Source organism: Gadus macrocephalus, chromosome 7 (assembly GCF_031168955.1).
Source record: "Gadus macrocephalus chromosome 7, ASM3116895v1".
Lineage (NCBI taxonomy): Eukaryota > Metazoa > Chordata > Actinopteri > Gadiformes > Gadidae > Gadus > Gadus macrocephalus.
The window spans coordinates 9002412-9026343 of record NC_082388.1 but is presented as its reverse complement, the minus strand read 5'-3'; the positions used below and the strand labels follow the sequence as shown (position 1 = coordinate 9026343).

The 23932-nt window shown below is 44.9% G+C and overlaps 2 protein-coding genes across 3 annotated transcripts in view; one reads left to right on the top strand and one right to left on the bottom strand.

The window, feature by feature from the left end:
• septin8a (septin 8a) overlaps positions 1–19200 on the bottom strand; it is a 38128-nt gene extending 18928 nt beyond the window's left edge. Inside the window, exons 1-5 of one of the 2 annotated variants that reach the window (XM_060056445.1) lie at positions 18496–19200; positions 11064–11178; positions 8563–8758; positions 6671–6857; positions 171–332 (exon numbers count right to left, since the gene is read on the bottom strand). In XM_060056445.1, coding sequence (XP_059912428.1) covers positions 171–332; positions 6671–6857; positions 8563–8758; positions 11064–11178; positions 18496–18525 — 690 coding nt within the window. In that variant the 5' untranslated portion in view covers positions 18526–19200. The remainder of the gene's footprint in view (positions 1–170; positions 333–6670; positions 6858–8562; positions 8759–11063; positions 11179–18495) is intronic. The other variant, XM_060056444.1, reaches the window with a different exon arrangement.
• Positions 19201–19268: 68 nt separating this feature from the next.
• Positions 19269–23379, top strand: LOC132461358 (ankyrin repeat domain-containing protein SOWAHA-like). The gene is made up of 2 exons (XM_060056443.1): positions 19269–21639; positions 22054–23379. Exon 1 carries the CDS (start codon positions 20072–20074, stop codon positions 21614–21616), a length of 1545 nt encoding a protein of 514 aa, XP_059912426.1. The 5' UTR covers positions 19269–20071; the 3' UTR covers positions 21617–21639; positions 22054–23379.
• The last annotated feature ends 553 nt before the right edge of the window (positions 23380–23932 follow it).

Here is a 23932-nt window from a genome sequence, read left to right as displayed (position 1 = left end):
ACACACACACACACACACACACACACACACACACACACACACACACACACACACACACACACACACACACACACACACACACACACACACACACACACACACACACACACACACACACACACACACACGCACGCACGCGCACGCACCTCGAAGTGTCGGTGCTCACTCACGTTCATGGAGGCGTTGATCTCGGTGACGGCCTCGTCGTCCGTGGGGAACTGGTAGATCTGCACCCCGTTGCTCACCAGCTCGCTCATGATCTTGATCTTGAACTTGTGGAGCTCGCTTTTGGAGATGGTGTCCGCCTTGGCGATGATGGGGATGATGTTGACCTGGAGGGGGGGGGGGGGGGGGGGTACAGGAGGGATGATAGATTACACGCACCACTCCACAAGTGTAACAACGTGGGTGGCAACAGACTGCCCTTCTTCCTCCTTCTCCCTAGTTTCTTCTGGTAAAATAAGACTAGTTTGCGATAAGACTAGTTTGCATAGCTGTTCCTTTGTACATTTGTTCCTCTTTACTATAAAAGACGGACTATGCTCAGAATATTCAATAGCGAGCCATAAATGTAAGCGCTGGTGTTGAGACGTACGCGTGAAGACCTCTCGTGGCTATTTCACGATTAAGTATACCGACTTTCAACTCATGTCCACTCCATTTGTTCAGCCCTCGATCAAAGTTAGAGTCGATAAGGGTCTTCTAAGGCCACATCCACTGACCTGAGACCCCCAAAGAGCAGGGAAAACCTCCCCTAATTATCAAGGAAGAAACATGAGACAGAACAGAACGCAGGATAGGGACAACCACTCCCAGGGAAGGTTAGGAGTACAACGGGTCCCATAATGCTCATAACGGGTCCCAAGACGCTTTTAGCCAAAGCAATTTGTCATGAGAAGGTGTAACAATATATCGATAGCAGCCCTTACAATCGCTCGGTTAACCCAGTCCCCATACAAACGATGATAGCTAGGCTAAGATGCTACACATCTAAGTACTATAATTAAGTGAGACACATAATAAGTGCATACATCAAGTGCCAGGACGTACAACATACAATAAGTGAGTAGGAGGGGTGGGAGGGTGGTATGGAGGGGGAGAAGAGCATCCACTCAAGAGCAGATGGAGAGTTCACAAGCTCTACCTACGGGCGGAGGATGACGAAGAACTCATTTAGAGTCGCTGTGAGCAACATGGGCAAACCGGCGTGAACCAGAAACACTGATGTCACCGCAAGGGTTCACGCGGGGCCGCGTGCAAGGGCGATGACACCATTGGATGCATGGCGACTACGAATGAGGTTGAACACTGGACGCAGCGACAGCGAGCTGAGGGACTGAGCCAGGGCTTTATTCGGGGGTAGCTTTGCCCCATTAATCCCATCCCTGGGCACTGGGAGAGTAATGAGTGTGACGGGGGGGGGGGGGGGCAATTACAGCCTCATCGCAGCCCACCGGATCCTTTATCTCTCGCTGCGACGGGGTTCCCAGCCGGTGTCAAGCGGCTATAACGCAGCGGTAAATAGTGCGTCGTTACGAAACGGAGAGGGACACAATATGGTAAATATATTTTGTGATTTAGCATGTAGGAAATCAGTCCCATATTTGTGTTTCTACTACTTCTAGTAACTATTCCACAAGTTAAAACTGTCCTCGTATCCACGTATGCATGAGGTGTCATTGTTTTCTAAGAAATTATCGATTTGGAATTCGGATCATTGCAATGCCCAATCAAATGAGCTCCAACAAACCGTTGTATTATTTAATATGTCTAAATGTTAGAATATTGGGCCAGAAAACCAACAAAGTCATCGAGCGGTGAAGTGAGAGGTCGCCATTTTACCAACTGACCATTCCCCCCACCCCCGTCCTCCCTTGGTCCGTTCCTACGACGATCGGAGAGGCTTCAGTGGCCTGCACTCGGTAAGTTTGTGTGCTTCCAAAAATATGTAAAACATATATATATTAGTCTACAACAGCATTAAGTAGCCAACTACTTAATCACCTAATGATTAAGTAGCCAACTCAATGAGGTTTCTTGAAGGCTATTGAACTGTATTAGGTTATTAACTCTGTTGAACTATAGATCAAAACTAACAAGTAAGGTTATCAGGGATAAGCGATTATCATTGTTAATTAGATACGCATTGTGGTAGCATTTTAGACTCTCTAGATCTGTTTGTCCATTCTGGCTTAGTGTAGAAACATGCACCATGGCGGGCTCTGTGAAAGAGGATCCCCTCCCTGTGTAGGTAATAGATATAGGGCTCTCTCTACAGTTACGAAAATACAATGATTCTTATTTTCATGGGATCACACACCAACTAAAACAATATTATATTCCATTCCTGCCAAGTCTGTTCTGCTAAACGTTACTCACTTCAACACACTACAGATTTAAAAGGTCTTTAAGACATCAAATCATGGACAAATCAACTGCTTCAAGCCAGTAGACTTGAACACTTCACATTGGGGTACAAGATAATATATTTAGAAATGGCTTATAAGGGCTGAGCAACATGACACCTGATGGTAAAACAGGAGCCCTTTAAATGTTCCACATTCCGCATCAGTCAAGACCTGAGAGATAATTTGTAGAGACATTTTTATTACTTTTAAAAAAGCACCTTCTGCTTGGCCTCCTAGCTGCCTCCCAGGCTCAACCCCCTAGCTAGCTACCAGTCACACTAACATGCGACATAATTGTACTTCACTTTCCCATGTGGCCTTTGACTTTAGCTCAAAAGAAATGTTCTAGTTGCTGAGGCCCATGAAGAAGATTAGACACAACATTGTTTAGTCTTGACACATAGAGCCCAAGTGTTTTTGGTCTACCGCTGAATGTGGTTCCTGTGCCAAGAGGAGATTGGAGAATTCTTGTTGATGTATGAAAAACAAAATCGAAATACATAAATAATTCTAAATGTTGACCCACCCTCTGTTACACCCCTCGATAAAGAAGGTTAATTCCAGTGTGAAACATTTGTATTTAGCGTGGATAAAAGCTAGAGAACTGACGGATTGGTTTTCATCAATTGTTTAGACAGATGGTAGCTTGAAATAAAAAACTATTTGGCCGGTGCATTGGCTCAAAACTTTCCATTCGTTGCAGCACCTGCCTGTGACTTTTATAATATTTTAAAAGCATGCCTCTTTTTCTCTGACTCCTCACATATTTAAAAACGGTTCTAATGTTTACTTCTGTGGCATCTTGTAATGAAGCTATTCAAGTTAGTGGTTCTCCATTTAAGTGTGTCTGCAAGCCAAATCAAATAAAAAACAATGGAAACAAAACACCTTCACATTCAAGATCATGTGAAGTTTCAGTTTGCGATCAGCACAGGTTTAGCTGGAGACACAACAGACGGCTGTTTTTCCCAGATTGTGCCCAAAAGTAAAGTTAATGGTAGATTATATTACTGTCCCTGTGCCTTGCTGCTCGGCCTAAACAAATGGCCTCCACAATGCAGCCGAGGTGAACCCCGCCGTATCGCTGTTTTTTCAGCGTGGAAGCCTGCAGAGGAAGAGGCTGACATCACTTACAGCCCTGATTGTGCTATCTGCCACAGCTGACAGCTAAATGAGACCTATGAGGGTCGCTAACACAAACCCTCGCCGGTAAATGAGAGAGAGTCACCGAGACGGAGAGAGTGAGATACACAGGGAAAGAGAGACAGAGACAAAGCGAAGGAAAAATTTCTTGTTGGGAGATGAAGGAATTTAGCCTGGTCCTAACCAGACTCTCGTACTTCATTTCATTTGCACAGAGAGTCTGGACCTTCTCAATTGACAAACGTTAACTCACTTGAAGGCGGGTGTCTGTTGAAGTTTAAAACTATTGGATCTGCCAAGTGCCACTCTGGATCTGCCATAACCAATCGCTAACGTTTGGCCGGGAATCACGTTGGACGCAGGCTGTAAACAAACGAAACACCGTGCGTGAAGAGGTCCGTCAACGAGAGCTGACTTTTACATCATTGTTCTCAGCCACTCCCTCTGTACACTGATTGGATCCAAAAAATTTGGAAGGAGAAAACCAAGTACTGAAGGGAAATCTAAATTGAGCGGAAGTACTTAGGCGTGCGGAGCCAGGCTAGAAGGAATTTGCTGAGGCAACAGCTTTGCACAAATGAAACGTCCTTAGCTGGAGTAAACACTCCTTAACGTATAGGTTTAAAGAGATCTGCCCTAGTGAGTCTAAGGTTGCTGAACAAGGCTGGCTTAAGTAATGAAAATAAATGGCAGATTAAAAAGCCTCAGGATACGCTGCATGCCATTTCAAACATACGATTTAGTGGAGGAAACTTTGAAATCGGAAGCGGAAGAGTAGTGCAGTTATTAGCCGACAGCCCAGTTACTGAGGTTTAGTTATTTTTGTTGGCCGGGTCCCTGAGACATTCAGGGACAGCGGGCCGCCCGTGGTTCTGAAACTTGGCTGGTGACCTGGCCATCTGCTGCGGTCTCTTTGACATCACTCACTGCATCAGAAGTCACAAGCTGAACTGTTGGCTGGCTAGTCACTAAAGGCGCGATTTGAAAGTTGTAAAGAGAATTGAATTCCCATAAATCACTCAGGGTTGAGATACCCTGATTGGTCAGAAATGGTCCAAAGGTCTGGTTGTCACGGCGTAGGCTCAGCCAACCAGAACAGGTATGTTCAAAGAGCATTCCATTCACTAAAAGCTGACGGAGGGTTATGGCATTTCTAACCAATTAAATTATTAACACCTGAAGCAACTTAATGTAAAATAAATGTAACTCTAAAACTGTGGACCTTGTGCTGATTATTGGCCATGTTGAGCAAAAACAAATGTGCCACCACACAAGAATGCTGAGCAACAAACAGCGTCTGTGCACCATTGTAGCCCACTGTGCAGCAGGACGTAGGAGAGGCAACAAACAGCCAAACGATGACCTTCTCTCTCTCTCTCTCTCTCTCTCTCCATCAGTTCCATACATCAACGCCAGGGGAAATGTACTATTATACATTTGTCAATAGTACCGTTTATCATTTTTACTACAGGCCAGGGCATCTGTAGGTTTCAACTAGTTCAATTTAAGATGCGTTAATACCTCTTAAAACAACATCTAGTACCAACTTCACGGACCAATGGCATAACGGTAAACGACAGTTCTCAACCTTAACTCAGCAGTGCTCCTTGTCTGCCAACTAAAGTATCCAGCATGCGTACCAAGCTATGCCTGTGGTCAACACAGCAGCATCTACTTAGAAAGTTTGACATTTTGTGCTTTGAGGTTTATTATTTTCCTCCCACGACAGCTCTGAAAAACAAAAAACCAAAGCCCTAAAAAATATAAGACCAATGAAAATAAAATGCATTTAGAATACTTTTTAATGCCTTTGAAGGCTTTAACTTATCATTTTCGAGGGCCACATCTCTGCGGGTAGTACCCTGTATTGTCAATGCTATCCATGCATTATCATCAATGATGATAATGCACAAAGTCCACATTTGAATCAAGTACTATTGCCATCAAGAAAAAATACTATAAGGACGCCCTCCAGCCACACAGCTGACGGCAAACAATGCTCCTGGATTATTGTACCATACGTTTCTACAAAACCAAACATGCACAAGCACATGGCCGGTAAGAGCTATTCAAAACCCTCCACACTCTAAAACCCGAATCCAAAAGTCTCTTCACGCATAGTTAAAAGTTATTTGTTACATTTGACCATGAATACAAAGCCAAAACAAGCAAAAAATAATATTATATATATATATATATATATATATATATATATATATATATATATATATATATATATATATATATATATATATATATATATATATATATATATATATATACATATATATATACATACACACACATTCCAGTCGGTTGTTAATCCTGGCAAACAAGTGTTATTAAACCTTCATGAAACCCATAACAAAGGGATCCTGACGAATTCCTACATTCTCCAGACCGCCTCGCTTTATCTATTTTTCTTTATCTTATTTTTTTTCATATATATTCTTTGGGGACACACTAACCACCATCCACATCCTGGCAAACAGATCAGCCCGCATCACAGCTCCAAGTGAAACACACACGGTCTGCAGTGAGAGAGTGGAGGGAGCTTTCATCAACGTTAAAACCGCCCTTCCCAGACAATGGGAAAAACATTTGTGTAATGTATATGGTGAAATGTGTTTATATTTATGTAATGTAATGTGTTTATGTGTGTAATGTGTTTATGTGTGTAATGTGTGTATGCATGTGTAATGTGTGTACATGCGTGCGTGTGTGTAATGAATGCATGTGTGTGTATAATGTTATGTATCCATGTGCGTGTGTGTAATGTAATGTAATGTAATGTATGTATGCATGTGTGAGAAGACACACAGACTGGACCCCGGGAGGCGTACTCGCCCAGTACAGGACACAGATCAAACCGTACAGCCCGAGTAGCAAAGGAGAGCGCATTCGGTTGCTAGGCTACCAAAATATACAGGATTTTCCATAGACATCTTTGGTTGTTTCTAAGAAAACACAAGGCACAAGATTGGACCTGTGAGAGTTTCAATAACCAAGAGTTCAACCCGATGGGACGTTTTCACACGGCTGCTCTGAGGAAACGCCGGGAGTTCAAAGCGCACATACACACACTGCGTGTGTCTGGGTCTGTGTGTCTGTGTGTGTACCTTGCTGTCCAGCTTCTTCATGGTGACCAGGTCCAGGGACTTGAGGGAGTGGCCCGTGGGGGCGATGAAGTAGAGGCAGATGTGGATGCGCGTGTCGTGGTAGTTGAAGAGCGATCGCTTGATCTTCAGCTCCTCCTGCAGATAGTTCTCGAACTGGGTGTCGATGTAGTCCACGATGGGCTTGTAGCTGTGTGCGAGAAGCAGGCGCTCGGTCGGTCATAGTGTGAAAGACAAATGGACTGCATTTATACAGCGCTTCCCTAACCAGTGGCCACTCAAAGCACTTGACAATATTTCCCACCCATTCTGGCACTCATTCACACAGTCAGCCATGCAGGGCGACAGCCAGCTCATCCGGAGCAGTCAGGGTGAGGCGTCTTGCTCAGGGACACCTCGACACTCTCGCAACCTTGCGGGTATCGAGCCAACCTACTCTACCTCCTGAGCCACGTGCCGCCCGAGAGCGAGGATGTGGCGCTGGGGAACACATATAGGCCGCAAAGCCATGTCGTTTGACTGGTCTTTCCTCAGTGTTGTTGAACACGCGGTTGGGAGGAATGAACGCATAATGGAGCGCGAGAGAAACGACAACAAATGATGAGTGAGGAGAGTGATGCTTTAAAAGGGGAGTTGTATTTGAGTTGATGCAGAGGCACCACAGCCCGTTTGTTTTTGTTGAGGGACGTTTCCTGATCCTTCCTCTCCCCCAGAGACTCTGCACACATTCCACAGGCCCAAGTTTTAATTCCTATTTCATAACCTAACTAAACTTTATTTGGACTCGTGGCTGTTCATTAACAAAATGAACAGTTTATAAAACATTTATAAACTTTAACATCTAGCCATTAATGTTATATATGTGGGAATATTGGTATTTTCAGACCATTCTAGGCCAACTATTACAGTTTTCACTATAAACTGAAGTGCAAATCTTTGCATTGGAACACATTTTTTTGCCCAACCTTTCGAGGGGAAGTTCAGGATTACTTTACAAACCGGTAGCCATTTTGTCCCCCTTTTCTCATAATGACTTATGAGCGTCTGCGCTGGAGGCTGGAGGCTGAGGCACAGGGCGACGAGAGGGCGTGAGAGACCAGCTGGGTCGCCCCGAGAGAGCTGAGAACATTCAGAGACAGTCCCAGGCCTTCAGCTCAGGCCAAGCATTCCAGCCCGGAGCCTGGGACACCACAGCGCCTCATCCAACCCATTTAGAGAGATAGAATAATGAAGGAATGAAGAAAGACACACCTCCCCACGGCCGTACCACTGGAGTCCATGTTTGGCTTTCAATTCCCGATTGCATTGGGAACTACCACAATGGTGCCGGGTCTTTTCACAAGACGATACAATTAAAAAGGTGCTGTGTGTCAGATTTAAGAGATGCTATTTGAGTCTAATTTCTAAGAAATCCCATAGCCATCCGACAGCTATGCGAGATAAGCTGTGAGAATATCTGCTCTGGTTGACTGCGCCTGCAGTCTTTCTGGCCGCTCCCCGCTCCTTTCTGACCAATAATGGCCTCAGTTCCCTGATTAGTTAATTTGTATCACAGATGCATGAAATGCTACACTTCTCAATGGCGGGAAACGTAGGGAGGGACGGAGTTAAGAAGGAGGGAACATGTTTTGGTTGATTCAAATGATTGAAAAAGATTCAAAATCCTGCTCTCGCTCTCTACAACTCTCAGATCTAAGCTCCCAGGCACTTTGAATCAGCTTCTCTTCAGTGCAGGATAGTGCAATGGGTTACGGGGTTCGATCCCCGTCGTCCACAGCCCACCTAATGAGCTTTGGATGGAAAGCGATCAACCTAATGGCAGAATAGTGATTGGAAACAGTCAACAGCATCATCATAACCCATTATAATAATGGTATTCAAGGCAGGGTCCTCACCTGTCCTCTTTGTTGATCTGGTCACCGAAGCCCACCGTGTCTACAATGGTGAGCTTGAGGTGCACGTTGCTCTCCTGCAGGTCGTAGGTTCGCGGCCGGAGGTAGACGCTGTTCTGGTAGTGGCTGGCCTCCTCGTTCTCGAACATGGTGTTGAACAGTGTGTTCATCAGCGTGGACTTGCCGATGCCCGTCTCGCCTGTGTACCAGAGTGGGAGACGCAGGATTAGGGGGTTATTTATGCAACAAGTGTACTTTGATGAAGTACAGGCCTCGACATTAACGGTTGCCCGCTTGCCCGGGGGCAGGTGAACTCTGTGATCGGGCAGCTTAAATGTGACATGTAGTTTTTTTTAGAAAATACACTAAATAGGCCTACGAAATAAACATCCTCCTCCATCGCGGGAGCGGAACTTCCTACAGCGCTGTGCATCAGCTTTCGGTAAAACAGGAGAATAAGAATCATAACAATAATTTGGGTTCAGTCACTTCCGTACAGCCAACCGCCACATACGGAATAGAAGAAAAAGTCACTTTCTTTATATTCCTTCAGCATCCGAAAACTGGCCAAGTGCAAGGTTAATGTAACGGAAATAAATAAATAAAGGAAGTTTCCGTGGGTCCGTCTTGACAGTGGGTAAAAGTTAACCGATTGCGGTTTTGGCTGCCCCGCACGGATTCATCAATACAATTTCACTACATTACAGGTGTAGTATGTTGAGGACAGTTTAGGACACTGTATCGACAAAAATCACAACAACATGTTGCTATCGATATCTGTGCGAGAACAGCACAGGTTCCGGCTTCTATCCGTTTTAGGGTCTAGAAATTACAGCCCACAGACTTCACGTGGAATTGTTTCAGGAAAGAAATCACCACAAATCAATAAAAATACATTTTGTCATTCTGATTGCTGTAGTAGTTGCCGATGGGGGGCTGTTACTTACTGCAGGTGATTATTTGTTAATAATTTTGTATTATAGCGAATCGGGATGCAATTAATAGTTTGAAACATACACCAAAAATCAATAAAAATAAATGTCATTCTGATTGCTGTAGTAGGCCCTATATGAATATATTAATTAATTAATTTTGAGGCCCTAGTTTCTTCTCCTGGGCTAGCTGGTTTGACAGCTTTGCAGGCCCTTTCGGCAAGTGCCTTAAAAAGCTTAATGTCAAGGCCTGTAGTATCTTAATTACTTAGAGATTCACCTCCGTCAATATACAGCGATTTCGGCAATCGGTTAGGATGATTAAAAACCTATTATATTTCAATCCAACATTTTCCACTTTGAAATTGAAATTCCAAATGACAATGGATAAAAACAAGGCGGTTTTATCTACCTTTGTTTATCAGAGCCACTGCTCATTGATCTACACAGTGTTCTGCATCATTGATCCCTCATGGTTATGGATTTTAATTATGTCTGTTATGCAAGTGCCAGAGCTACCCCATTGAATTTAAAGACAGACAAATAAAAAATGAAAGAACAAGACAGATGAGAGAGGGATACGAAACAGATAGAATGAGGAAGTATGAGGGATGATGGTCAGGAGGGGAAGCGAGCGAGCTAGTCACTGGATCGGGAAGGGGGTCATTCATCAATTTATAGACAGTGTGTTTATTGCTCCAACAGCACTGGAGGGCCTGCAGCACACGTTTGTTTCATGTCGACGTCGTACAAAACAAGGCTGCAGTTCTGGGGGGGCTCACTAATGACGGTTTGAAGGGAGAAGCGCCATGGAGGTATTTATAGTCATGAGGTTCAGACCAGCCTTTGTTGATGTTTAGTGTGACATTCCTTTTGAGCAATCACTACAGCACAGTACACAGTACAGGCCGTGTTATTCAGATTATACAGGGCGTGTCCCCATCACTGACAGATGATACAAATCTGATCATCATTGAATCAAAAATACATTTTGCATCCATTGAAGGGTATAGGATATCTCTTAACAGGGAGGTAAACACACACACACACACACACACACACACACACACACACACACACACACACACACACACACACACACACACACACACACACACACACACACACACACACACACACACACACACACACACACACACACACACACACACACACACACACACACACGGCCGTTGCACCAAATCCTGGGCCCCTATACTATAAGTACTGATGGACCCCCCTGCGCTAAGTTGTTGACGGGGGGGGGGGGGGACGTGGCCGATAGAAGATTTTTTTTTTTTTCATGGGCCCCCCCCCCTCTGCCTTGGGCCCCCCCACAACTGTCCCCCTTGTCCCCGCAGTCCGTCGGCCCTGCACGCACACACACACACACACACACACACACACACACACACACACACACACACACACACACACACACACACACACACACACACACACACACACACACACACACACACACACACACACACACACACACACACACACACACACACGTTATTGGGTTTATCAGTCTTATTACAGACACCTTGTTTTACCGTGGTCACTTACCTACGCACAGGATGTTGAAGCAGAAACCCTGTGTGACCGATTTACTGACCAGCTGGTCGGGCAGGCTGTCGAACCCAACATGGCCCCCCAGGTTGAGGTTGCGCTTCTCCTCATTCTAGGTGGAGAAGACAGACAGAGGACAGCCGTTAGATCAGGTTGAGGCATAACAAACCTTCACCCATCCTGTTGTTGGATTGGGTGCTAGAGGTGCTGGGGGGCCTGACTGGGGGAGATGGAGCCACGAGCATCGCGGCCCAAACATTGACATTCCAACGCTAACGCACGTCAAAGCACTCACACATATCCCACACATGTTGAACACCTCCGCCCAACCCTGCGTGCTTCTGATGCATCAGAGTATTCACAGGTTTCCGAAATAGTCTTAGTGAGTTTATGCTGGCTTCAAGTGTGATGCTTCAACATAACAAATTAACCTGATCGTGTGCGAGTTTGACTCGACGTCTCTTCCTGTTTCACCAGTGGAATGTGGCCGGGGGTGTTCCCCACATTGAGCTGCTTCAGAGAATGAAACGTGGAAATATTTTAAAATAATATATATAATATCATTACATATCATTTCCCAAAATGTAAGCCTATGTAGCAAAGGCTTTTCCCCAGATTCACCAAACTTTAGAGAAATATTAACAAACAAAATGGAAATGTAGTATGGACTACTTTGTCAAAATACATACTTCCAACAAAAAAAAAAAATCAGACATCAGCCAACCACATTCCACCCTGAAACACTGAGCTGCTCTTAAAAAACAATAAAACACTCAAGGTAGGGCTGGGCGATATGGACCTGCGCGCTCCATATCCCCGTCAAATCTCCATACCCCCGTCAAAGATTTGATATTACTATTTCTACCGTTCGGAATTTAATACAGTTTGATGGTTGAATAAACCGTGGACTAGACACTGCCTCCGCCTCGTATTTGAGAACATTATGATATATAACATCATGGCCAAAAGCTCTGTGCGCCTCCGAAATATTACGAACCGTAACGACTGCGTGGGGGGGCGTTGCATGTCATGTCCCATGACATGCTATTTTATGTATTCTTTAATATAGGTATTAGTGGGCAACTAACACAGTATTCAAAGACGTTCCCGAAATTCAGCCGTGGTGCAGAGTTACAGCCACTCCGAGCCAGTCGCACATTGAGCTTCCCCCAAATGCGCTGTTTTGGTGTCTGTAGCTATAATGCAAATGAGGAGGAGCGAGTCGGGTCAAGGAGGAGGGTGGGGATGTGGCCCTGAGCAGCTTGCAGCCACGGTACCATGCGCTCTGTTTACAGTGGATGTATCGCAATGGCGAGGCGCACATAGCTTAGCCGTGTTCTGCAAATATTCTAGAACACACGGGAGGAATGTCGCAGTTCATGTACTTCAGCGAGTCAAAGCCAAAGTTCCTTTCCCCCAATTCCTTCTCAACCATGGCTCAGATAACCCCCGCTACAGTCTCGTTGTGGAAATACAAGACACGTCAAGGAACGGACAAGAAACACTTGCGTTACAGTGTGTGTATTCACACAAACACACACACACACATGTGGCGCTCGCACGGTCGAGTCTCATTGGCGGGCCAACGTCTCTGGGCGGGCCAGGCAGAGTAAGGGGAGGAGCTTAGATGCTTAGATGCAGGCGGACTCCATAGCTGTGTTCGAAATCGTTCCCTATCACGGATATATTAGTGCACTATATAGGGTGCTCCTCATTTTGTAGTGGTGTTCGAATTCTCAGTAGTTAATTTTATGCACAATATAGTGCAGGGTTAGAATACCCAATGAATAGTGAACGATTTCGAACACGGCTCATGTTTCGCGATTTCAAAAAGTGACTTGAGTCAGTGGAGGGGGGGGGGGGGGGGGTGGGGGCAGGCAGAGACTGTGTTTGTGAGCCGGAGGCAGAGCGGGAGAGACATAAGCAGAGTTACGAAATAGCAGGCGCGGTTCGAAACTGGTGTTATTTACAAATGTACTGTAATTTCAACGCAAATTAAATTATATATCGATATTGACGATATGGTCTCGTTTCATATCGCGTTTGAAAAAATATCGATATATTTTAAATATCGATATATCGCCCAGCCCTAACTCAAGGATCCTCTTTTTGTTCTTCACAAACTTGGTTCCCTTATCTGATGATCCATGACTGGAGGGAGAGATGAGCTCAGACACCGGGGAGCAGGAAGAGAGGCCGAGTGGGAAGCAGCAGCTGCTGCAGCCATTGCCTGCGAGGGTGCTGCTGCATACCTGAAGGCTGATGTCAGTGGAGGCAGGCCGCCCCAGAGCTGCATTAGAGAGCAATGGCTAGACAGACACGAGCTAGCGCTCCCCGGTCTCTTTTGAAGTGTAAGCAGAGGAATACAATTAAATGGATCATTTTTCCAGCTGATGCACTTTTTAGGGGACGTTTTACATGCATTTCCGTCCAAACTTTTGGTATATTTCTGGCTGAAGTTGTTAGAATGGTCATAAGGCAGACAACTTGGAGACAATGGCCATTAAGCAGACTTTTTTTTTTTTTACTTCAGCAGATCACCGGGCACGAATAACGGATCTTTTGGAATAAATACTGAATGAACAGCACTCTGAAAACATCTGCATGGATGCTGGTAGCAGAGTCTGAGCCATTCGCGTGATAATCCACTTCCTCTGTAAGAGATACTGTGAAGTGAACAAGACGTGAAACCAGCATAGTTTGTTCTCGCATGACATTCATTTTCACACGTTCTTCGATCGTTTGACACGGGATCTTAGCAGGCCAGCAAACCCTACACAGTGTAGTCGTGGTCAAAGGGTCACGGTCGACTGTGGAAAGCACCCCGGCAGTGAAATGACACACGAAACACCAGCAGCTTCTGTTCAGACAATAGATTTTATCCTTGTAAAATCAACTATTCTATATATAAGAAGACCCACCGACATCTTGTTGTGAATGTGACACCATCAAGGACCTGATTGATGCATCACTGTAACCATCCAAAATAATTGTGAGATGTTGATAAATATGTGTAGGGCCATGGAAAGGCCAGGCAGTCTAAACCTAGCTGCCCTTGTTATCCTTATGGATCAGACATTACTGCGCACACACACAAACACACCCACACCCACACACTATAAATATAAACAAGCACAGATACATTTCTACCTGTTTTAATATCCATCCATCTATCCAGCTGCTGGCCTTTCAGTTCCTTCCTAACCTTTGAACTGTGCTTCTAGTGTTATATGGCTGAACAAAGCATGTCCTGGTTGTTCGGTTTTCATCACAGTCTTATGGTCTTATTAAGCCATTTGGAGCAGAGAGGGACAAACAAACAAACAAACAAAACTCTATTCTATATCTATTGGTATTTGGTATAATGTGACAATTAATTTTGATTGCAAATATACCTAGCCCTTAAATAGGGACAGTCCCACATCCAAAAACAGGCCAACACAATTTGTCGTAAAGACATGATAACAAACCGGCGTGCTCACATAACAGCCATCGAGTTCCACACACGAGTGAGTCAGCAACAGAGCCTGGTGAGTCTGAAGCCACGGTGGAAATGTGACGTGAACTGACATTGTCCAGAGGCAGAAATCCATATCTAGTGCGAGCGTCATCACAGCCCCAGTGTCAATTCACTTCAAGTCAATGAGCGTTAATAGCCCCACATGGCGGGCCCAGGGCGCTGCTTGAGCACAGCAATACATTGCACATTAAGAGCAGCAATAACAACAGCGAAAAGGCCTAAGAGTTGAGCCAGTCCTTCCCCTACCGTCTCCCTTCTTTGCCACTACATTTCATTCATGGCTTTGTGTTGTCCTTCGTATCTCTTGACCATCATATTGGCTTATTTTTAAATGGCCAAACATATAAGAGTAAAAAAAAACTTGTCGTACAATGATTTGCCATTTCCAATGAGTGAAGCTGCTGGTAGATGAAACGTTTTTGCATGGAATAGCTTGGCTGCAAAACAACCCAATATATTTTGTATCCAGAGAGCAAATCATTCTTCTTACACTACCTCGAACATTAAACAATACAGGTTGTGACAGGTTCTCAATAACACTAAGCCAAAGCTCAAAGGTAAATAAGCCCCCCATCTCCCCATCAGACAGCAGTTAGCCAGAAGTATAGATACTGGCTCTGCAGATGGTCGCTATTTAGTCATCCATGAAGAGACGAAAGAGGAAAAAAAAAAAATCCATCTCCATTTATACATCACACACACACGCGCATGCACATACGCACACGCACACACTCGTGCAATCCGTCACCCGAACCAAACCGGGAGAACAAGAAAGCTGTCATCAACAGAAGAGGACGCCCGGTTTTCCCTAGAGAACAGCAGTGAACTCATCCGTCATGAGCCTTTCTAACACACAGCTCGTCCTTTACACCTGAGTCAGGGAGGGAGTCCGCACGCAGGCCGACTCACCGCCTGAGGACACAACAGGGACACGCCTCGTTTACGCCAATAAGGTGTGGCTTCAAACCGTAAATGTCATGAGGTATAAGGTCTGATAAAAAAAGCTTTCTAGGTTAACAAAAAAATATATAGAATTAATATCAGCTGCCTTTGGCTAGGTCAGTTGGTGCCAAGCATGTAATGATCACTGCCTAGCGCTACTGTAGTGTTTTTTTTCTGTTGGGTTACTGTGTGGTCGCATTCACCCCGTTGCGACTCCCGAACGGGACAATACAATAATATTGAGCTCAACTTGGCCTGAGTGAATGTGTATTGGTGGGAACACCACTTTTAAAACTTAGATACAAGGAAATGGGTCAAATCACCAATGGGTGATTTTAGTGTCAAAGAGACAGATAGTTAGTTAAAAGATATATGTCGAAAATTAAGTCAATACAGTCACCCACCTCAGGTCTATTTATAATAATTATAGTTTTGTTCTTTAGCATTGACCTACTGACTAAAACGCCCTGGCCCTTACAGAGCCAGGCCGTAGGAACAGGAACCCTGATGCTATGTATGATTGTCATGCTAGGGGCATGTCCATTGTGTCATCATGGCCTTGCTTTGTAGAACATTGCGGAACAATTATTCTACCGTAACATAATAATGAATATTCTAAATATACCAAGTAGGTTTTCTTGAGCAAATCTTTGTTCTGTGGTAAAATAATTTGATTTGAAGGAGATGCAACTAAATAAAGTCTTTTTTGCGTCCCTCCCCGTCCCCTCACTGATTAATGATCAACTTTCATACACATTCTTTGCCTAATTTGTAAATGAAACAAGTAAATATTGACCCAAACACATGACATTAGAAGTCGAAATTTCAGTTCATCAGTTAGGCATACAGGAATAAAAAGATATTCTGATGCTTCATAGATCAATGTCACAGGCCTGGGCCTATAATCAGTTTCAATTAATTAGAGAAACATCCCTTTTAATGCATCACCTTTACAAAAGTAGCATATTCAGCGTATATTCATAGTTTGAATTTCTCACCTTCCAGCAGTTTGATGTTACTAATTTGGCTGGCGTTATGGTGCGCATGCAATGTTCTCAGGGGTCACTGAGCATGTTACATGCTAGAGGAGCCATTGGCTGTGTAATTATATAACCATAGCCCCCATCTCTCGCTCTGTAAACATTGAGGTATCTCTGCCTCCATCTTTCTCTATTTGTAAACCACTGTGTGTACATTGACCGTCTCTCTCCTGTCCTGCCCCAAAAGTATTTACTCTAAGCCCCGCTGGCTGACAACAACCATGACCTGATATAATTGACGTGGGACAGCACTCAACCAACCGAACATCCTCATTGACTGCTCAACACAATCAACCGGTGCCCTGAAGGGACGAAGCTAGGGCTCATTTTGTTTTTCACCCATTGTTTTCTTTCTTCATCCTTAGGTCTGCAAAATGCATCATTCAGCTGTATTTCATAAAAAAAAACATCACGCATGATTGTTAAATGAAATAATTACATTGATGTAAATATTGGTTGAAGGTTTTTCAGGCAACAATTAAAGCAGTAGACAACAAGACAACAAGAAAAAGCTTGACGGCTTGAAGTATTGAAGTCAACCATATGCTAGACAGATATTTGCAAGCAGTATCAGGAGAAAACCACCATTTTGTTAAATTAGGGTCCGTTTCCACAGATCTCTGTATAGCTGGTTCCACTTCATTCACAACATTCCACTTCAAATGCAGACTCCTAATCTTCTCCGAGTCTGCACGTAACCAATCCCTGCATCAATACGTTACCATTGTATGATCTTTCTACATTCCCAGTCCTGGAAGACTTCCTTATACCCAGTGATGCAGTTTACTGGTGTTTGCACATAATCCTTTTGTGTCAGTGGATGAGTGTTTAGCAACACCCACAGCTGTATATCTGTTTTGTCCCGACCAGGTGAGCGCATATAAACTGCAACCAACCCTGTCTCCAACAGTTCCCACAGCCGAACAAATCCACAAGTTTAGATTTTGTGTTCACCCACCACTGTGAATGCTCAAAAACGTAGAGACTGAGGCACATAGTAAGAATGTATAATGTTAATGTTAGAATTCTGTACAATGTCAACAACCTGGGGCCAAAGCAAACCAGCTTAATCCTTTGAGGATACATTATGTATGCAAGTATGTATACATAAACAACTATGTATGTATGTATGTATGTATGTATGTATGTATGTATGTATGTATGTATGTATACGTATGTATGTATGTGTGTGCGTGTGTGAGAGATATTCAAACTAGCAAACGACAAGCTTCGGAATATTAATTCACACAATCATATCGTGTTCCTCATTATGTCATAGTAGCTGGATATCCCAATGTCCACACTTGTAAAGGCCAACTGCATTCTAATTCTACAAGTGACTGGTGATATATCAACTGAATGATGTGCAGGCATGCACGCTTGCTGTTCATGTCAGTAGATCGTGCTAAATACCATACGTATTGTCAATTCATTATAAGGGATTAATGATTGGAGCCCATGAAATGTCACCTTCTCTTCTACGGGAAGTTGTAACAAAACCACAGAACCTCACACCGTTTGCGTGTGCACAGTCAAACTAATAAGTGTCTGATGAGAGCATTGCCATTCAAAGCATGAATGGCAACATGAACGGAAAGGCTATGGGACAGTATACACACAGTATGTAAAGCTCCCACGATCACAGCGTTAACATACAATGCATGGCAAATCTGCCACGCATCCAGAACATTGACTCAGTGATGCGAGGGACTGATATTTGCCAACAAAAATATGAAAATTCTTCTTCTGAAGGAGCACAAACCAATGATTACAGGATCTGCTCACTCCATTCACAGCAGATTAAGCCGCGCTACGAACCCCTCTTCCACACCGTTCATCAATAACTACCAGGTATTCCAATGTACTACCGTATCACGCCGCAGAAAACGACCTTAAAAAGGAGAAACACGCAGTGATGATTACTTACTGAGAATATGTCAACGTCCGTGGCAGCCATGGTGCGGAATGTATTGTGTTGCCGTTAAGCCGAACAGGGCGAAGGGAGCAGCCCACGTCTCACTCTCTGGGTTTCCTAGAGCTACTAGAGGAGGCTCGCTGCTGACAGGGAGTAGGTGGGTACGGCCGCTGGCTCCAATATGGCGGCTCGCTGCTGACAGGGAGGAGAAGGGTACGGCCTCTATGGGTACGGCCACTGGCTCCAATATGGCGGGTCGCTGCTTACAGGGAGGAGGAGGAGGGTACTGCTGCTGGCTCTAATATGGCGACTTCCTGAACTACTAGAGGAGTCTCGCTGCTGACAGGGAGGAGAAGGGTACAGCCGCTGGCTCCAACATGGCGTCTTCCTGGAAATTCCCATCGGGTGGAGGAATGTCATGCTCCTCCCTCTGCAGGCCAGGGCAAGATTCACGGACGGCACACCTGAGCGCTGACGTTAAAAGATGCACGAAACGCGCTAAACTACTGGATTGTAAAGATTGCGATGCTATGCTTTTTGTGATGAGCAGTTCCTTCACTCGTTCGAAAAAATAATGTACACAGTCTGGTACTTCTTGATTGGCATGGTTCCAGGCTTTAGAACTCTTTATATAACGATTTTAAGAAAAGTCGAAGGAAAAGATGAATGGGAAATTTACTTCCGGAACCAAAGCCAACCAAAATTGGGCGGTCCCTGTTACTCGCTGCTGGGATTTGTAGTTGAATTTTAACCACAGCAACTGCTTTGTGTCACCATCGTTAAACCCCACACCTATAAGCCAATAAGTAAAGTGAGCAAAACAAACGCCAGGGAAAATATAAATTGTTTTACTCATACACACAATGTATTGTTTTAAGAACATCCCAATATACACGGTTATATCCGTATACATTGGATTTACTGTTTATTTTTGAGAAACATGATAATATACAATATTAGGGAGATTTGAGAAGAAGGTCATCTCATTAATAAATGTTGCACCCGTACCTCTGAAGTTAACTTTGTTTACTTTTTTATTTTAATAATTTGGATCAAATGATATGGCCTATCATGCCTACTGTTAAAGACTTTGATGGTGTGTTTTCATTATCCATAATGGCTATTACATGTTATATTATATGTGTACACAACTTTCATATTATATCAATGTAGTCATTTAGTATACTTCATTTTGGACTTTTCTGACATTTGAAATTTAAGTTTAACATTTAAAGTGAGGGTAAGTCTTAATATTGGGGGAAAATAGGCTACTAGATACAACATATATGAGAGCAGAATATGCCTAGGAATTGGTCGAGATAAAGGATCATCATAAAGTCATAAAGGCAACTTTTACATTACATTTTACATTTATTGCATTTTAATTACCACAACACGCCCATGCACGCATATTTTATTCAAATAGTTTCCACCTCTGCACCTTTCCGGAAACATCAGGTAGGCTGGTCTCTCTCCAGGTAGGCTGGGCAGTCCAGCGATCCCTAAATCACCACCAAGGTATGTGAGGCTGGCACTTCTAGAAAGTTGAACACGTGTCGCCTGTTAATGGTATCCTATACCATCTATAATGGAGATTACACGGGAAAAGGTGGTGTCCTTGTTGATCGAGGGAAATGGAAAAGTGAAGAATTCCGATTTACTTGGCTGGTTCAAGAGCTGCTTCGACTCCAGCGACCCCGTGGCGAAGAAGCACAACAGGGATCTCTTCAAACGCATCGTCAACCACCTGGCCGTGGTGAAGGAGATCGATGACGTCAAGTACGTCGTGCTGAAAACAAAGTATCATCATTTATTAACCGAGAATCAACATGGAAATCCTGTGGAAAAGAGTGAAAGCTCCGAGTCTCGCCAGCCAGGAGTGCCCATACCTGGGCGGCGCCAGAGAGCAGAGGAGCCCGGGGACGAGGTGGGAGGAGGCGGCTCGACGTCTTCTGTTTCTCAACAACCATTAACAACCTCACCTGCGGCTGTTGCTAACGCTGAAGAGAATGAACTACACTTGGATAGAGACTCTGCTGCCTCAGCCATAGAGTTTGCGTTGAAAAGGACCAACTTTTCGGACTTGAAATTACGAAAATCCTTTCACTGCGAAATAGGTCAGGGTTCAAAAACTGACGTCCCCAACCCCAGAAAGCCTTATGGCTTGCCTCTGAGGACGCCCCCAACCGAGATCCATAACCTCGAATGCGTCTCAGATGACCCCAGCAAAGAAGGAAACCCACCCCCCCTAGAGGCCCTCAAGGGCACCCCACCGAAGACCTCCCAAAGCCACAACCCCAGAAAATCATATGGCTTGCCTCTGAGGGCGCCCCCAACCTACACAAAATCCGAGATCCATCGCATCTCAGATGACCCCATCAAAGAAGAAAACCCGGCCCCCCTAGAGGCCCTGAAGGGCCCGCAGCCGAGGACCCCCCAAAGCCACCGCTCGCCGCTGCTAGGGCGGGCGGTGAAGGTCACCAAGCCCTCCCAGGAGGAACCTGTCCGGGACCCCCGCTTCCCCTCCCCGGTCCCCCTGGAGGCCACGGAGCACGAGTGGCTGGTGAAGTCGGCGGCGGGCCAGTGGGGCCAGGTGTACGGCCTCATGCTGCAGGACAACCAGCTGGTGGAGAAGAGGGACTTCATGTCGGGCTTCACCGCACTCCACTGGGCCGCAAAGTGGGGCAACAGCGACATGCTGGCCAAGATGATCCGCGTGTCCCGGGAGCGGGGGGCGGAGGTGGACGTCAACGCCCGGACGCACGGGGGCTACACGCCGCTGCACATCGCCGCGCTACACGACCAGGAGTTCGTGCTGGGCATGCTGGTGCGCGAGTTCGGGGCCGACGCCCGGCTCCGGGACAACTGCGGCAAGAGGGCGTACCACTACCTTCACAGGGGGATGACGGGGACGGTGAGGGAGCTGCTTGGGGAGCCCAGGGCGACGCTGGCCCCGGAGGAGCAGGAGGAGCCCCGGGGCCAACCCGACAGGGAGGAGGCGGACCTGTTCAAGGGCCTGCAGACCATCAGCCGCCTGTTCCAGCCCCATGTCAGCGGCACGCACAGAAAGAAGCACAAGCACCGGTCGGAGATCTACTCGCTGAGCGAGGACCCTCGTGAGGAGAGCGAGTAGGGGCCCGGGTTAAGGCGCTGTAGGCAGGCCTGCCTTTACCCTGCCATTGGGCCCTGGGGCTGAGGTTTCGTAGGCCCCCTGAGAGGGGATCTTAAAGATGCCCTGAAGATGTGTAACTTATTTCCGACATTTTGCCATTGTTGACGGGGGGGGGGGGGGGGAAGTGTGGCTGTAAAGGGGCCACTGGCCCTCTTTTTTCTTGGCTGATGATAGGCCTCTGATCTTTGTAAGCCCCAAACAAAAAATCACATTCTCTTGGGCCTTCGCCGATCTGGGGGCCTATCATGGGCCAGTATAAAATATAAATAAAAAAAAAAATATATATATATATATATATTTTTTTTTTTTACTGCAGCTCATGATAGGCCCCCCGATCGGCGTAGGCCCTGGGGCTTCACCCCAGGCAAGCCCGTGCATTAAGGCGGCCTTGGCTGTAGGTCAGATTGAGGAGAGCGAGTAGGGGCCCGGGTTAAGGTGCTGTAGGTCAGATGTGGCAACGAGAACGGGGCAGGGGATAGCAAGGTTTAGGAACCTTTCTAGGCTTCTCCGCCATTGAGAAGCGTTGCATTTCCCGTACCTGTGAAGATGGATTCCCTGAACAGATCAGGTAACAAATGGCCTCGTTGGTCAGGAATTAGTGGGGAGCATTCCTCACTCAAATCTGGTTCATACAGAGTCAGGGGCCGTAAACTGTAAACAGGCATTATCACTGAACATTTCACTCTTTAATGGTTAAAATATGGCTGCGCCAACTCTAACAAATAAACTAAAATAAAAGCTCTTGAATCTAACCTATAGCACCCTAAGATATCTTAAGTGATTATTTGTCTCTGTTTTGATGTGTTCTATTTGAGGGATATTTTTGATCTGTTCGCAGTGCTCCTTCAAAGCCTGATTTATCCTGCAAGTGTGTGATTTCTGCTTTTTATAAATATTGCAAATAGTTTCCACAGTTAACATTCAACAGGGAGAGAAGTTATGAACACTTTTATCAGATATGGGGTTTCTGTTGTCAGTTTCTTTCAAGAGGAAGGAAAGCCACAATCAAAGACCCAAAGTCTTTCGTTCAGGATAGCTGCCTTGGTTGATTTTTTTGATCAAGACAAGCTACATTATGGAGTTTATGAAGAATGCAGAAATGTTGTCAGTGACCAGAGGGGCAAAGTATACCTTGTTTTTCCAAAGGTGTAATTTTTAAGTCTTTATCCTAGCCATTTCAGATAATAGAAATATGCTGCTTAAACAAGTATAGACCCTATGTTAACATAATGCATGAATCTATGTATTACATTAAGACATTTAGGTTGTTTTTTTGTGTTCATGTCCATAACCTTCTATATTCCTAGGGTTAGGTTTGTCGATAGCCCATTGATTAAAAATTAAATGATTCTTCCTCCATGTCCCTCTTCATCTTCCTCAAATCTGCATTTGTCTAAATCTCCTGAAGATAAAGAAGACTTACTTTTGATCTGCAGTTTGGTGGTACTAGGGCAGGTGTGGTGGTGCCGGCGAAAAGTACCAGGAGGCTAATTTCTAGACTCCTATGAAGGATCTGGTGGCAAATAAGGTCAATACAAACTACAACTAATGAGGGAGGGTTTCAAATGTGCACATGTTTGCAGAGGATATCCTGTTTATACTTTGTGTACGTTCGTTTGTGTGGTAATCCTCGGAAATATGCGCTGACGTTTGACTAAAAAGAAAAGTACATTGTTTAATAATTTGTGTGCATATTTATATAAATAAATGTATCATACTGGTGACCATTGAACATTTCCTTTGGAAGGGTGGGGGGGGTATTTATCAGGTCCAGGTCATAAAGCACTCTGGAGATTTGAATTCCTCTTTCAAAGAATGGTTTAAATGTCTAATCCCTAGCAGGATGTCCTCCTCCACACGTTCTTTAAAGATAATTATAAAATCATCAGACTTCCTGAGCGAGCCAAAAGGGTTTCTCTGCAGCCTGGCTCACACCCAACTCCTGGAATTGTGTCTGGGTTTTGCTGAATCACAGTGACTGATGGGCTAACTGGATGGATGGATGTGTGTGTGTGGGTGTGTGTGTGTGTGTGTGTGTGTGCATGTGCGTGCATGTTTCTGTTGTGTCGTGCATTTGTCATGCGGGTGCATGCATGGCATCCTCTTGTCCACCAGAAACTAGAATCTGTTTTGCCTCCTGTGAGTTAGCCTTGGACTTTTCTTTATATTTAGCCCACAAAAATATATTGACATATACCATTACGTTGGTTTCATAAAGACAAATTAAAGGGGAAACAGAGGGCAGGGTTGAATACATTCCAAGGGAGAAGAGTTTCC